Source organism: Sesamum indicum, linkage group LG11 (genome assembly GCF_000512975.1).
Source record: "Sesamum indicum cultivar Zhongzhi No. 13 linkage group LG11, S_indicum_v1.0, whole genome shotgun sequence".
In the NCBI taxonomy this organism is placed as follows: Eukaryota; Viridiplantae; Streptophyta; class Magnoliopsida; order Lamiales; family Pedaliaceae; genus Sesamum; species Sesamum indicum.
The window spans coordinates 9,097,804-9,112,948 of record NC_026155.1 but is presented as its reverse complement, the minus strand read 5'-3'; the positions used below and the strand labels follow the sequence as shown (position 1 = coordinate 9,112,948).

General features: G+C 34.6%; 2 protein-coding genes across 3 annotated transcripts in view; both read left to right on the top strand.

Moving 5' to 3' along the window:
- The window catches only part of LOC105173672, a 13,958-nt gene extending 8,759 nt beyond the window's left edge, over positions 1 to 5,199 (top strand). The window contains exons 13-19 of the mRNA XM_011095516.2: positions 40 to 114; positions 229 to 279; positions 1,321 to 1,398; positions 2,238 to 2,372; positions 3,484 to 3,591; positions 4,548 to 4,613; positions 4,854 to 5,199. Of these exons, the coding sequence (XP_011093818.1) occupies positions 40 to 114; positions 229 to 279; positions 1,321 to 1,398; positions 2,238 to 2,372; positions 3,484 to 3,591; positions 4,548 to 4,613; positions 4,854 to 4,922 (582 nt within the window). The 3' untranslated portion in view covers positions 4,923 to 5,199. The remainder of the gene's footprint in view (positions 1 to 39; positions 115 to 228; positions 280 to 1,320; positions 1,399 to 2,237; positions 2,373 to 3,483; positions 3,592 to 4,547; positions 4,614 to 4,853) is intronic.
- On the top strand, positions 9,508 to 11,634 carry LOC105173671 (growth-regulating factor 1). 2 transcript variants are annotated; one of them, XM_011095515.2, is made up of 4 exons: positions 9,508 to 10,169; positions 10,281 to 10,710; positions 10,787 to 11,218; positions 11,314 to 11,634. In XM_011095515.2, coding segments are annotated over exons 1-4 (1,074 nt in total). In that variant the 5' UTR covers positions 9,508 to 9,958; the 3' UTR covers positions 11,315 to 11,634. The 2 variants fall into 2 exon arrangements, with proteins under 2 accessions (XP_011093817.1, XP_020553366.1); XM_020697707.1 differs by having other exon boundaries at positions 10,787 to 11,634.

Genomic DNA, 15,145 nt, shown 5'->3' with positions numbered 1-15,145 from the left:
AGGTTTTACACCTCTTTGACTTATGGGTTTCCTTTGCAGGGTATTTTGTCTGCTTTGGTTCTATCGATAATCCCCCTGATTCGGCCTTATCAGTGGCAGAGCTTGTTAATGCCAGTAATTCCCTGTTATATTATTTTGCTTTGTTATTTTTGCACCAAAGGGTTTGCTTTATTTTATTGGTAGATATTTCGTTGTTTTGTTATGTTATTTAAATAAATCCATTTGCAGGTTTTGCCAAATGACATGCTGGACTTTTTGGATGCACCTGTCCCATACATAGTGAGTTATTCGCATTTCTGTGTTCTCAGTTTTCTGCATATCCTAATGGCTGACTTATCAAAGGTTACTTAAAACATGTATTGGGAGAAATTCAAAAGAATAAAAACAATGTAATGGTGATAACATGTAAGTTCTGGCGTGACATTACTAACACTTGTGGGTTTTATCACCTATATTGCTGCTGTCCTGTTTGCTTTCACCAATCAAATTCTTGGCTCACTTCTTACATCAGACACTATCTGTTCAGGTCATTTCAGTATATTGTGGTTAATTATACTTAGACCCATCTGAAAATATGAAAGTACACGCTTCAAAATTACACTTACACCCCTCCAACCCCTTTCATTAGGATTTGGATGAAAATGCTGCCATTAGCAAAACAAATTACAGAAATTTTCAATTTTATCCCCTCATGTAACATTCTCATGTAATAATTTTGTACTTATATGGAAAAATGTACCGATGTTAATCTCACTCCATATATATATATATATATATATTATATTTATCTTTTTATAAGTGCAAAAATATACATGGAAATGTTAAATCAAGGCTAAAATTAGAAACTTATGTAATCTTTTTGCATGTCCAAACCCTACGAGGTTGGATGTAAACGGAGAATTTTCAGAGGGATGCAAGTGTAATTTCGAAAGGAAAAGTGTAATTCCAAAGGGGTTTAGGTGTAATTAACCCTTATATTTAATAGTATCCTTGGCTCATGCATATATGCTAGTACACAGGAATATCAAGCAGATAAACCTCCTCATAATTCATAATTTCCATGGACTGGTGGACTTGAAAATTTATTTACCAAAAAATACTTTGCATGTTCCTTTGTGAGAGTTGGGGCTTTCTATGAGGCCTTGTTATTACATTTAGAGCACTTCCTTGCTATTTCCTCATGTATGGAGGTATTGGATCTAATTGGACAAATCCAAAATCTTTGAAATTGAATGGTGATGTTCTTTGGTTGCCTTTCTATTTACTTAATGATCCTGCTTTCTTGTGATTTCTTTTAACTTATGTTTGTCCTTTGAGCAGGTAGGTGTGAAGACCAAGACGACTGAACTGCAGCCAAAGTTAACAAACGTAATTCTAGTGGATGCAAATAGAAACCAGGTAAAATATAATGTTAATTCAAGACTGGCTGCTCAAAACGTGATACATGGTGGCAACAATTGCCTATTTGATCCTTTTATTAAACATATTTTTGTGGGTGGATATGGGTGACACGCGATGAATAAATGCTTTGCCAGAAACTTATTATTTTTTTGGCACTTTCCTTGGAGAAAATGGGGGATCTATTGAAGGTTTTTATACGGTAAGATTGATTCGAAGAGTTAGATGACATGGTCCTGTAAGAATCCATTAGAATCCAGACTAGAAGAGCTAACATGATCATTAAGATATTGATATTAAATGATTTTCCTCTCTAATAGTGTAAGTGGTTGTTTACATGGTGCCATGCTTAAAAAGAGGTTTTAGGTTCGAATCTCATTGTCACCCATGTATAAAATAAAAGATTTCACGTGCAAAGGGGGGCAGGGGGCCTGTTAATTCTCCTCTCTAGCAGCCCATCTAGCTTTTAGATGAGATTGTTGTTTAAAATGATTTTCGATACCTGCATGCATTGGGTATGATAATTAAATATTTTTTATCCAAAAAGAATATTTTGATGCTCTGAACTTTGTCATTTAATCCTCATTCCCTTGTCTTTCTCTTTCCTACCTTGGGGTTTAAAATGGCCGATTGAGACCATGTTTTCGTGGGCTTCTAATTTTGTTGTATGCCTAAGAAAACATTTGCTACCTACAAGTTACAGTTGCATGCTCTTTTAAGGGGTGTATCCTCAAACAACAGTTGCCATTTTTAACTACATCTAGTTGATTGCATGATGATATTCTTACTGCGCTATTGCTACCTTAACCTGATTCCCTTTGTTGTATTGTGGTCAACAGGTGAAATCACCAACAATACCACAGCTACCTCAACATAAAGAACTATACTCCTGCCTTAGCCCTTACCACGAAAAGCTGGTGGGAGAAAGTTATTTGGGCAAGAAAAGGCCAGTTTATGAATGTACTGACGTGCAGGTAATAGATAGATGAGTTGTCAATTTCCTTTCATTAAGCTTCGTTGTTATGATTAAATAGGTACTGCTTTTAACCAACATGATAAGAAAGAAAACCTTATGTGATTTTTTGTTACAAGTTTGATAAATGTAGATTAAGAAACTTTAAATTATGAGTTTAAAGGCATAATATATGTACTGAGTAAAAGGATTGAATTGGTGGACGGATTGGGGAAAAGCGTGGATTACATTTCATTTTTGCCAATTTGGGAATGAGGGGAATGGAATCAGGGATTCAGGGTGTTGGGACTGAGATAGCTAAAAGGAGGTTTTGTTGGATATATAAATAGAGGGATTTCAACAACTGATCGGATGGTAACTGGTTCTTATCATGTGCATTCATGTGAACACAATGGTGCATTTGGCTTGGAAAAGAAACTGCTAAGAATTTTTTGATTAAAGTTATCGCCACATGTCCTGGCACTGTCTGTGTGCCTCTGTACTTGGTGCTTTTAGTGGGACTCTTTCGGCAGATTCATGAAGTGGCTGTCAACCACATTTATGATCTCTAGTTATGTTGCTTTTGGTTTTCTTGGGGTTTGTATTTGTTCACCTATTCTTAACATGGATTATTGTGGCCAAAGGGTGGATAACTTTAATCAAAAGTCATTTTCTTGAAGCACTGACCATACCTTTAACGAATTCCTTGAAAATCCACATCAAGGACTCTGTGTCTGTGGAAACCATCAGCAGACTAGGTGAGCTTTTCTTCCTCTTGAATGTCTACATGGGCATTCCACCTCTGGATTTCCATTTTTACCAGAAATCATTCAGTATTTCACTTGGGTTGCATTGCCATAAATGCTACGGCAATTGTACAACAGACACTTTCTTGGAGTAGAAGACAAGGGAAAACATGAAGAAAAATCAGATACTCTATTCAGTTAAAAATAAAAATAATTACAGTTGTCTCTCCTCTAACTTGTAGATGACCACAATGATGAGATGACCATTTTTCTATAACTTAAGTATAAATTGTTTGTATGTCTCTAGTAGAGCTTACAACTAACATTTCATGTGTACTTGTGAGTTCTCTATATCTAATGCGATTTTTTGACTTTCAACAATTGTAGGTTGAAGCTGCCAAAGGTTTTCTAGGTGTAATACGGTCTTACTTGGATTCTCTCTGTTCAAACCTTCGCTCTCACACAATTACCAATGTTCAATCAAATGATGATAAGGTCTGTTTGTATTTCTAGACTATCGCAAATTTGTTGAGTTGAAGAATCTTTACTTTCTTTCATTTTCATTAGTCTTCTAGCAAGACCTCTCCTGCTCAAGCTTAATTAAAATGGTCAAGCTACATATTTTGCATTACTTATGCACTTTATAATGTGATAGTTGCCTGTCAAATGGATCAGGGGTGTTGATGAATCAACTTGAATATTATTGTCATAATGATTAGGAGTTCAAGCAAGCATAGTCGAGTTGAACAACATTTTGATCAAACACGATTTGAATTTAAAGAGTTCTAAACATAGCCTAAGAGGCCCGAGCTTGAGTATGTTATTTTCAGATATATCCCACTTATGTAAGTTTATTACGTTGAAATTCTGCAAGACTAAAGTAAAAATAACAACTAGGTTTCAAGCCGAATCTCTGGTAGCGTCATGCATTTTTCTTCTGGGCCACCAAATTTGTATTAGATCCAAAATTGCCATGAGATTGAGATGTTTCCTGATTGTCCAGACATTCTCAGGCATTAAAAAGGTTTATACTTGTGTGTTTCATTTTACTCACCCGAAAAGAGCAAACAAAGAATGCAGGCTCTGTTAAGAGAAGGATGATTAACGAGATGCAACAACACTAGTAGTTCTATGCTGACTGTGGAGTCAACAACTTGTTTACTTCTGTTTGAAGTGAGGGAAACTGTGAGCTTATCATGTCTATAGCTTTAATTTATACTGTTAACATTTGTTGGTGTTTTCACTACCTGGAGCCCCAGCAACGATATTGGCCCTCTGCATGTCTAGGCGATTTTGAAAAGGACTAAGAGAAGCATCTATAACTCCGACATGTCAAATCATTTTTTTGTTATTTCTGACTCCATTCTTGGTCCACGAGAAACTTGTGGCTTGATTTGACATGGATATGATTGTATGTTACAATCACTAACAACATGCCCACTGTTCTTCAGGTATCATTGCTGTTAAAAGAGAGTTTTGTCGAGTCATTCTCTAGTCGCAGTCGGCAATTCATGAAGGTGCACTTGTCCGCAGTCTAACTGTTAATGCTACATTTTAAAGTTTGACACATTTTACATTTCTGATGTGGAATTGTTCAGCGTGGTTATTTGTTTTGATCACACTGCATGTGAGGTCACCTTTTTATTTTAACGGGCAATTCATGGACAACTTTGGCTTTGAATTGCAGTTTGTTTTTTTACAGAGAAGCTAGTGACATATGCTAATATATGATTTCCCTTCGTATATATTGGAAACAGCTTTTCGTGGACACGCAGCTCTTCTCTGTGCATACAGATTTCATACTCTCTTTCTTTCAGAAGGAATAGAGAGATCAGGCAAGGCATATGGCAAACATAAAAATATTTACACTGGAACGCAAGTTCTGTAGCTAACAAACTGCCCCAGAGCTTCAGTTTAAGGTATAGAGAAGCTTCTTTAACTTATTTTCTGCCCGCTTTTCCACTGTAAGCAAATACTTCAGAATTTGGCATAACTGTCACGTGTTGCAGTTCGTATAGCCACAAGAATTACAAACGAACTGCGATACACAATGAAATGTATAGTTTACTAAATGTGCAAATATCATTACATCTCTTTAGTTCACTTTTGAGTTATGCTCAGTGTCTACAATGACACTTATGTACTCAGGTATCATCAGTTCCAAGTTGATTGGCCCTGCCTAGATAATGGAAGAATTTTACGTAGACAAGGAATATGTAATGGGAATTTCATGGTATCTCTTGGACTTGATTCTGTTGTTTTCTTTTCCTTTCTTGGAGGACTTGGTAAAGGGAAACGGACATATATCGTGAAATAAGATGAAACAAAGCATGGGATTTGTACGGTTAAATCTACGCTACACGGGTTATTTTATGCACCAAGTGTATGCATGATTGACATTCTTTTTATTTTAAAAAAAGTAGGGTATGTGTCAATCATCTAACCGTTCCGTATATTCAATATAGACGTTAACATCTACAAGATAGGATTTGAACTTCTTGGGTGGAATCATTTGCATGTAATAAGTGTGTATATGACACAAGTATGGGATCTTTTTGTCTCAACCTTTGTGGGTGACACTTAGAACTTGGAAGCTGTGCACATAAATATAAAATGAGATATTCAAGTATGTGATTTCAGACTCCTTGGATGAAATAATTTGCATTGGATAATACCTACATTATGTGTCTTTGTGTATCAAGCCTGGAGTGGGATTTTTTTGGGCTTTAACTCTTTGGCCAATTGTTATTTATAATAAATTCATCACATTATAAGTGTTATTATATTTGCTACGTAATTATGTTTTTGGATTGCAATCACATGATTAGTTTTAATTTAACCGAGTTCAGTTTGAGTTAGAAGTTTCCAACATAATTTATAATATTACATAAGTTCTTGGGTTTCCGAAATAGTGTAAAAAGAAGTGTTTCGAATAATTGCTATTTTACTCGGATTTGTTCTAAAAAATTCGAGGTATTTCGAATTGTTTGTTGACACGGACAAAGACAGAAAAAACTTTTGATAATATTTCAATTTTGAGCTTTGGACTTATAAGAGTTCTTAATCGAATCTTTAAAAGAAGATCTTTTGTCTCATGGTAGCCTATTCTAGGCTCCTTATGAAACTTCTGTTATTGGGTTACTCATACATTTCACATGTTTCTTGCAATTCACATGGCATTATCAAATGATACAAGTCTTGGGTTAGAAATTATAATGCACTAAAATGACCTCCATGATTTAAAGTATTACTATGAGTAAAGAAAATAATAATTAGGATAAATTATAACGGGTTTTTTGAAATTTATCGTAATTATAAAAATTCTTACAACTAATGACCGTTAAAAAAATACTACATCTTGACAGTCCATTGAAGATATATTTGTTAGACTGTCTTTAATTTCATAAAATTACTTGTGTTTTTTTTCAAGCAACAAAGGACATTTATAATTATGATAAATTTCAATAAAGTCCGCCGTAAAGCAACAATTTCGCTTGAAGTTGGTATCGACTGGTCCAGTGAGTGTTAGGGTCTTAAGGAAATGTCAATCAGGCTGAAACATTTTCATGGTCACTGACAAGAATTAATTGAGTATGAAGATGATGTTTTGTTGGTTCTTGCTCTAACTATTGCACGACACTGTTCCCTCATCAATGACAATGGAGGACCACTCGATCCCAATACATATTTCAAACATAATACCATCAACCAGACATCACTTGTTTCCACGTAATTGTTTATGATTTTATCCCATCTCAATATGGAAAAACACCATCTAAGTGAAATGATATTTTTTTAAGATATAATTAAACATAAGATAAAAGTGTAATAATAATAATTGAGGTGACGTTGTCTCTCTTTTTACTATATCAGTATATTGAAATTAAGTGATGAGAAATAATATTGATACACTAACAAAGTCAGGTTCAAGATCGACTAATTCTTGAGCTTGAGATAATGATCAATTTCGAGCTAAAATTTATATAGAAATCGAGATTTATTAACTTATAAAAAAAAAACAAAAAAACTCAAAGACAAAGAAAACTATGAAATTTGAGTAGTAAATAAAGTGAGGAATGTGCTAAGCATCTGGCATTTAATGACCTCAACAACTTCCTTGTGGCATAAATTTCTATGTAACCAAAATAAATTAACAAGGGATTATGCAATTTATCTTATTGGGATATTATAAATAAATAAATTATTTTTTAAAAAAGAATAACGGCAATATTTATTTTGTATTTTTTAAATGAAGTAATTTATCTTTCCTAAGGAGGTAAATTATTTTATTTTGAAAAATATAGGGGGATAAATTACTCTATTTTTAAAAACACAGGGAAGTAGATTATTATTTTTTTTTTCTCATAGAGAGTAATTTGCTCGTTTGCAATATACTAATGAGTTGTTTGCATTTTTCTCAATTAACAAGCATAGTAAAAGCGCGATTGGGTTCACTCTGATGAGTAAACGCGTTTCAATGGATGACGACTTCATTTGACAGGGAGGAAGGGATTGGTGTTCTCGTACAAGTGAAGAAAGGAGAGTAATTGAAGCCATGAGTGTACTGTATGCCAGTCTGAGCAGCCTATCACAATCAATGTCCTGCCTATTTTTCAAGTTGAGTGGAAAATTACTCCTTCGACTATGTTTGATTCGATAGATTTGAATTCCAGGGAAGAACTTAAAGAAAAAATATTCTAACGACTTTATGTTAAAAAAAATATTAATATTTAATAAAATACAATCAAAACTTAAAGTTGACGGATTTATAATATTTTGAATTTAGAATTTAGAATTATCGAAACGAATGAAAGTTGTTTATAGAGATTTGAAATCTGTAGTTCTGAATTCATAAATCCAAACGTGACCTTAAAATTTTCTTATATTGTATTATAGTGCTCATAATAAAATTTAAACACAGTTATATATAAGCATATCATAAATAAGTGGTGGCACTCCCTCCGAGTGTTTTTTTAATTTATAGTGGTACACCCTTCGAAAATTTTCCATTTACAATTGTACAACTTCTGTAATATAGAGTTTGGATGAAAAATGCTGATATTCAATCTAATTTTACATACTCTTTGAATTTTACCCATCATTCAACATTCCGTCTAATTTATTAATGAAGACACCTTAGACCTAGTAATATTCTTATACTTGTTAGGGAATAAATATAATATATATATATATATAAGGGTGTAATTATAACAAACTATTATTGTCGATGAGTTGTCAATGAATGAAAAAACTAATTATATTGCCACAAAATTTATAATATGCTGAATTAAATATAAAATTAAAAATTTATGCAAATTTTTTACTGAGGAGTGAGGACAATACTTTTTATTGAAACCTAATGGAAGAATATAGTTGTAAATGGAGAATTTTTACAGGGCTGCAAATATTATTTCAAATTTTTTTAGGCTTAATTTCATATTCTTAGAGTTTATCTAAGGGAAAATTCAAATTTATATTTATTCTATCTTCTATCAACATTTTTTTTAAATAATCAAATATTAAGACTACTTTTTAAGTTATTTTTTTCTAATTTCACCCAATAATTCGTTACTTAAAATCGGAAAAATTCATATCCAAACACATTTAAAAAAAAAAAAAAACAACCAAATTTGTATTCAAAAGCACAATGTGAAAGTATTTAATCGCCATCAAGAATTATAATTATATAAGGGTAGTTTAGGCATTACAAAAATAGAAATAATTATCACAATTTTATTTCACAACAAATACATAAAAGATCCAAAAAAAGAAAAACACAACTATGGATTGGGAGCATTACACCCGACCCTCTGATTTTCTTGATTTCTCAATGCTGGTATGTATGGGCACCAGAAAAACACCTTTCCTGCTTCAAAAAATAAAAAAAGATGCTCACTTCCAACATCTGCAGGTGATTTGATTAGTCACAAAGTGATGTCTAGATTCTTGACTATAAGCAGGCAACCACCCCCCCTCCCCCCCGCCCCCCCCATCCCTATTCACTGACTCTGCACATACTTTCTTTGATTCCAAGTGAAAAAAACTTTACCACATGATCTGTGTTTGCCTTAACTCCACCTCAACCTCTGCTAACAATCCAAGATTCTTACTAACTAATACTACAGTCCCATATTAAATAACTGTTTCAGTACTACAACCTCTGCACCAACTGAATTTTAGTATTATCTCCTTAATCCCAGTGCTCAAATTAAGAAAGTAAGGTAAAAGAACTGTGGGGGGTGGGGGGTGGAGGGTTACTGGTAAAAAGTAACAGAGATGAAAAAGTAAAAAAAAAAGCAGGAGTGTGAGTGGGGGGTGGGGGGGGAGTGGGCAGTAAAAGCAGTGAAACCGTACAATGTTCTGATGATCCATTCAGACACCAACTCTTATAAGAGCATTGGCATGAAATACTACTATGAAAAAGAGAGAGTTGTTTCTACACTTGTATTGCTTTTTTCCCCCAACCCCACCTTTAGTTTATGGATTTCCGTATTGCTTGTCAGAGACAGGAGCTGCCATAAAGGCAGCAGCTGCAGCAGCAGCAGCAGCAGCAGATGCCCACAGAGGTGGTGCAGTAGAGTCATAATATGTGCAACAGTACACGCTCAGAAAGAAAGAAAGAGAGGTGGCAGCAATGTGATCAGAACCATTAGTTTTTATCCATGTACACACAAGATTCTGCTACCCAAATAAATATACTTACATATCTCTCTCTCTCCTATGCATTTACCTCAACACTCCCAACACTCGTATCACTACTACTACTGAAACATAAACAAGAAACTACTGCACTCTTCTTCTCTGAATTTCTTTGAGATTTTGAAGATTGTGGTGGACAGCAAGAGTTGTGTTTGTGTTCTTGATGATGAGTGGTGGTGGGAGAAGTAGTAGTAGTAGTAGTAGTAGTAGGTTTCCTTTCACTGCAACCCAATGGCAAGAACTTGAACACCAAGCTCTTGTTTTCAAGTACATGGTTTCTGGTGTGCCTGTACCACCAGATCTCCTCTTCACCATCAGAAGAAGCTTGGATTCTTCACTTTCCTCCAAGTTCCTCATCCACCAACCCCAACACAGTACTGTTTTTGTTTCTGATGTTTCCATTTTCTTGAGTTGTTATAGCATTTCAAGAATTGGTTTTTCTTGTATGATTTGAGATGGTGTGTGTTTGTGTGTGTATTTTGCAGTTGGATGGAACAGCTTTCACATGGGATTTGGGAGGAAAATAGACCCTGAGCCAGGGAGGTGCAGGAGAACAGATGGAAAGAAGTGGAGGTGCTCAAAAGAAGCCTATCCAGATTCCAAGTACTGTGAAAGACACATGCACAGAGGCAGAAACCGTTCAAGAAAGCCTGTGGAAATTCTGTCACAAACAACAGCTACAGCTACAGCCCCAAATGCTATTCCCATCAACAATAACACATCAATCACCAACAAGAACACACAGATTATTTCACCTTCCAGCCCAGTTTCTTATCAACCCTCTGAACCCCACTTTCTCTATCCCCATTTCTCATCCTCCAGGCCTCCAGGCATTGGCCTGTCATCTCAAGAAAACACCACCAACTTTTTCCTGGAACCTAATGCTCCTTCTCGTGCACCACCCAAAGATTGCAGGTACACACTCATACTTGAACCATACTACTGTTTTTTCTGGTTGAAAAACTTCTGAAATGGCGTTCATTTTTTGCAGAAACAGCAGCTATGGACATGGAATGAAAGGTGAAACTGATGAGCATGCATTCTTCTCAGAGGCCAACTCTAATTCTGGTGGTTCATTTGATTCTTCCTGGAAACTGGCACCCCTGACAGTGGGTTCATCATCACTGCCCCAAATGAAACACAATGCTAATTATTCTTCTGACTTCCAAAATGGGCAGAGGATTCAAAGTCTTAACAGCCAACAAAAACATCATGACCACTACTATTACAGTACTTGTGATATGGCTTTGAACCTGGAGAGAGATGACCAACCCAAGAAAGTAATGCACCACTTTCTTGATGAATGGCCACCCAGAGACAAAGATTCTTGGCTTACTTCTGAAGATAAAACGCCAACCCATAAGACTCAGCTCTCCATTTCCACTCCAAACTCTATGCATGACTTCTTCATGACCCCAAAATAGTAAGAACTCAATAACTGAGCACATTCATCAAACACATACTACACACTCATATCTTCTCACAATGAGTGCATCTGCTTCCTTTCTTGTGTTGCAGAAGCAAAGAAAACATGACCTTGAGAAGTGGGCTTCTCCTTTGAATCAAAGGGAAAGCACAGTACACTTACAAATGGTGGTGGGACACTGCTTTTCTGTAATAGATAGCTATGAGTATAGATTGTGTATTGTGGCATGGAAGCTGTTCTTGTTCTTGCATTTGGGAGAAAATTACACATGGTAACTGGGAATCCTTGGACTTCAGTATTCCACGTTGTATTTGTTGATCGCTATTACTACTAGTAGCATTTACTTGTTTGAAAGGCAGCTGCCAATTTTGCGTCGTGTTGTACTTTTTTCTCAACAGAAGATATTAGATATACCCCCTTCACTGTCATCATCCCTGTGAACTCTGATGCCTTTCACACCACTACCAACCTAATTATACTACAGCTTTTCCCAACAGTAAAACTTGTGGGCCTCTATTACATAAGTGCTTCTCGGCTTTTTGCGGTCTATGATTTTTTAGTTCAAATTTTCTTGTATCTTTTTTTTTATTTGATGTGCATGTATTGTGTATATAAAAATTACATCATTTATTTTAATTAAAAAATAAGATAAATTACATCAACAACTCAACTTATATTTCCATGTATTTTGTAAAATTTAAAATTATATTTTTGGTCGTGTAACTACTATCTTGTAATGTACTTCATTTACATAATTACTCACTTTTTGGATAAGTTTAGTCCTGAACATGTCACATGGGTTTTTTTTTTTTTTTTTTTTGGGACAAATTTAGTCTTTTGCTGATAATTTTAATCCCCTTCACATTGAAATAGATATCCATTTTAATCTTATAACTATATATCGTTAGCATCAAAATTGTCAATACATGAGTCAAGTTGTTAAAAAACTGACCAAATGTGAGATGCACACGACTAAATTCATTAAAAAAGGATTAAATATGTAAATGGAGTGTGTAACAGGACCAAAAAGTACTACCGACTTATAGTTACATGACAAAAAATGTAACTTTATATTTGTAAACTTACACATAGACACTATGAGGTTATCACTCTATTAAAAGGCAAAATTTATACAAACACTCCTTGAAAAATATTACATTGACACCCCCTACATTAATATCTCTCAAAAGATGATTGTAATTTTGCAAAAGAAATCAAATATTTATGTAATTTGTATAATTTTAGAAGGTGTCGATATAATTTATCTAAAAAGTAACATATAGGTACTATATATATGTATCAAATGAAATATAAGATGCAATTAAAGTGATGAAATGACATGCTAGCAAAAGGTGTGAATTTTTGTTTGGTCAATAAGTGCTCCTTTTTCCTTGAGACAGAAGTTTGTAGCTGTACTTAAAAGAACAATTTTCATAGAAACTGTGTCTAGAGTGCAGCACCAAACCAAGCTTTGTCTTAACAGAATCAACTTCATTTCAGGCGAAAATGGAATAACAATTTCATTTGTATCATACACAATCAAAGAAGCTGCATATATTTTGAGTATTTGAGAAATTTTGATCAAATTCAAATTAAGCATGTGATATAGCGTGTTGCATTTGTTATGTAATTTAAAAAAACTGACCAATCACATTTACGCAATACTTACATTATAGTTAATTGAATTTTCAAATGTAATAGTACAAAAGTTTGTCATAAGTACTTAGTTTATTTGGCTTATGGGATGGAGGAAAAGCGCAAGTTCATTCCCGGGGATATTTCGAGCGTTTGTTTGTGAATATTTCATGATCGAACTCAATCTAAAAAATCTTGGACATATTATTTTATGTACATGTGTACATTATATATATATTCTCATGTAAAACATAATTATAATACTTTTATATATTAAACTTTTTTCACCTTCGGACAGTAACAAATCTATATTTTTTCTTATGAAAAATACTATGCTTTTTAAAATTTTTGACACCGGTCTTAAGTTCAGAAGTCGAATTGAGTCTTAGGGTCCCGGCACGATCACTGGAAATGAAGGCCACAAATTAAAATCTCTAGTAATGAGTAAATTCACTTGGAACCCGACTCGTTAATAAGTAAATTATGGATAGAACACATTACATGGCAAGTCAAGTGAAGAAGTAATGAGACATGACTGCAGCAGCAGCAGCGGTAAAAAAGCAGCCAAATAAAGTGGGGTAATGGTGCTGTCAAATTGGATTGAGTGGTAAAAGGGAAGTGTGTGTGTTTCTGATGATGAGCCATTGAGGCTGATGCTGAGGCTGAGCAGCATAAGAAAGAAAAGATGCTCCTCTACACTTCATTTTTGCATGCCATGCCATGCCATGCCCACTCATCTTTGTTTTTCAGACTCTTTTGCAGGCTTTCCACACACACTTATTTTATCTGATGCCTCTCAACTTCTATTAACAGTACCATCAGAACAACCCCCCCCCCCCCCCCCCCCCCCCCCCCCCCCCCCCCACCCCCCTCCTTTTAAGACTACTATTTATGAAAAATTCGTATATAAACCAATTTTGATCGAGATAAATTAATCGAGCTATAAGTGTGATACACAGCTGCAATTGTACCAGGACTATGAGAGGCCTTGCCTCCACGAGACAGTATACTTTTATTTTTTGTATAGGACGAATTTGGTTTTATTATTTATAGTTTAATTAGGTCATTTATTAAGGTTAGAACAATTCCCTAAGATTGTTGAAATTGTTAATTCAGCATAGCAATTTTACAAAGGAGATTAAAGTATGTCTTTTTTATTTTTGGATAATAGTAAATTCCATTAAAAACATAAAAATTCTGTACAACATTTCATTTATCTTAAACTATGGAGAGAAAATATATCCTTTTGTATAAATCAAAATTGTTCTACGTGATTATATGACAAGTAATAGTATTCTTTAATATTTAGGGGAAACACTCAATAATTAAATTTATTATGTCATCAATTTATGAATAATCAATATAATCATGCAAAAATAGTATTCCTTATTCGCACAAATTAACACTCTGATTTAATCAGGCAATAATATAACTTTAATATAGTTAAACTAGTAGATCTTTTGATAGGATATTATTATTTACAAGTCAAGAACAATGACAAAACTAATGAGATTTTTATCGTCCAGCACTCAGATTTTAGAAGAATCCAAATTTAAAAGTCAAGTTCAAGTTGAACTTATACAGATTGTTATCCACTTGATAGATTGAAAAGAAAATTTTACAAAAGAAATTATAAAAAAGGTATTGAATTAACTTAATTAGAAGGAAGAAATTAATTGACATAATAAAATTGTGGAGATCTTAATTGCTGAAGAACATTTATAGGGCAAAAGACAATTTTCGTCCCACAGCTATAGGTCATTTTCGTTTTAGTCCCGTAAGTTTCTAGGGTTTCAATTTGGTCCCGTAAAACTGAAAAATTCGCAATTTCAGTCCAAATTTGGCCGAAAAATTTTGTGGGTCGCCGAAAAAAGTCACATGCGATGCATGTGACTTTTAAAATTGGGGGCTCGATCCTGATTGGCTGGAGAAGTTGACGTGGCGCATACGTGGAAATTAAAAAAAAAAAAATCGACGGGAAATCAAAGTCTTGAAATCCCCACCATTCGCCGCCACCTTCTTTCTTTAATTCCGCTGCCGTTACTTGGAATTTCTAGCCACCACATATACCATTCGATTACCCATAATAAGGAGAACAAAACCCCTCGGAATTTCTAGCCACCACATATACCATTCGATTACCCATAATAAGGAGAACAAAACCCCTCAACCAATTTTACGATCCGACCACGACAACGACTGGGCTTTGAAATTGACCGCCGCAGACAATTCCCGTCGATAGGACGACCCACGATCGCGGATTGGTACCATTGGATTCGTCTCCTCACT

Bases quoted from the DNA above. Each gene is read 5' to 3' on its own strand.
- LOC105173671 (XM_011095515.2), top strand. From the start codon at position 9,959: ATGATGAGTGGTGGTGGGAGAAGTAGTAGTAGTAGTAGTAGTAGTAGG. The intron at 10,170-10,280 runs GTACTGTTTTTG...TGTATTTTGCAG, and splicing joins CATCCACCAACCCCAACACA to TTGGATGGAACAGCTTTCAC. The intron at 10,711-10,786 runs GTACACACTCAT...CATTTTTTGCAG, and splicing joins GCACCACCCAAAGATTGCAG to AAACAGCAGCTATGGACATG.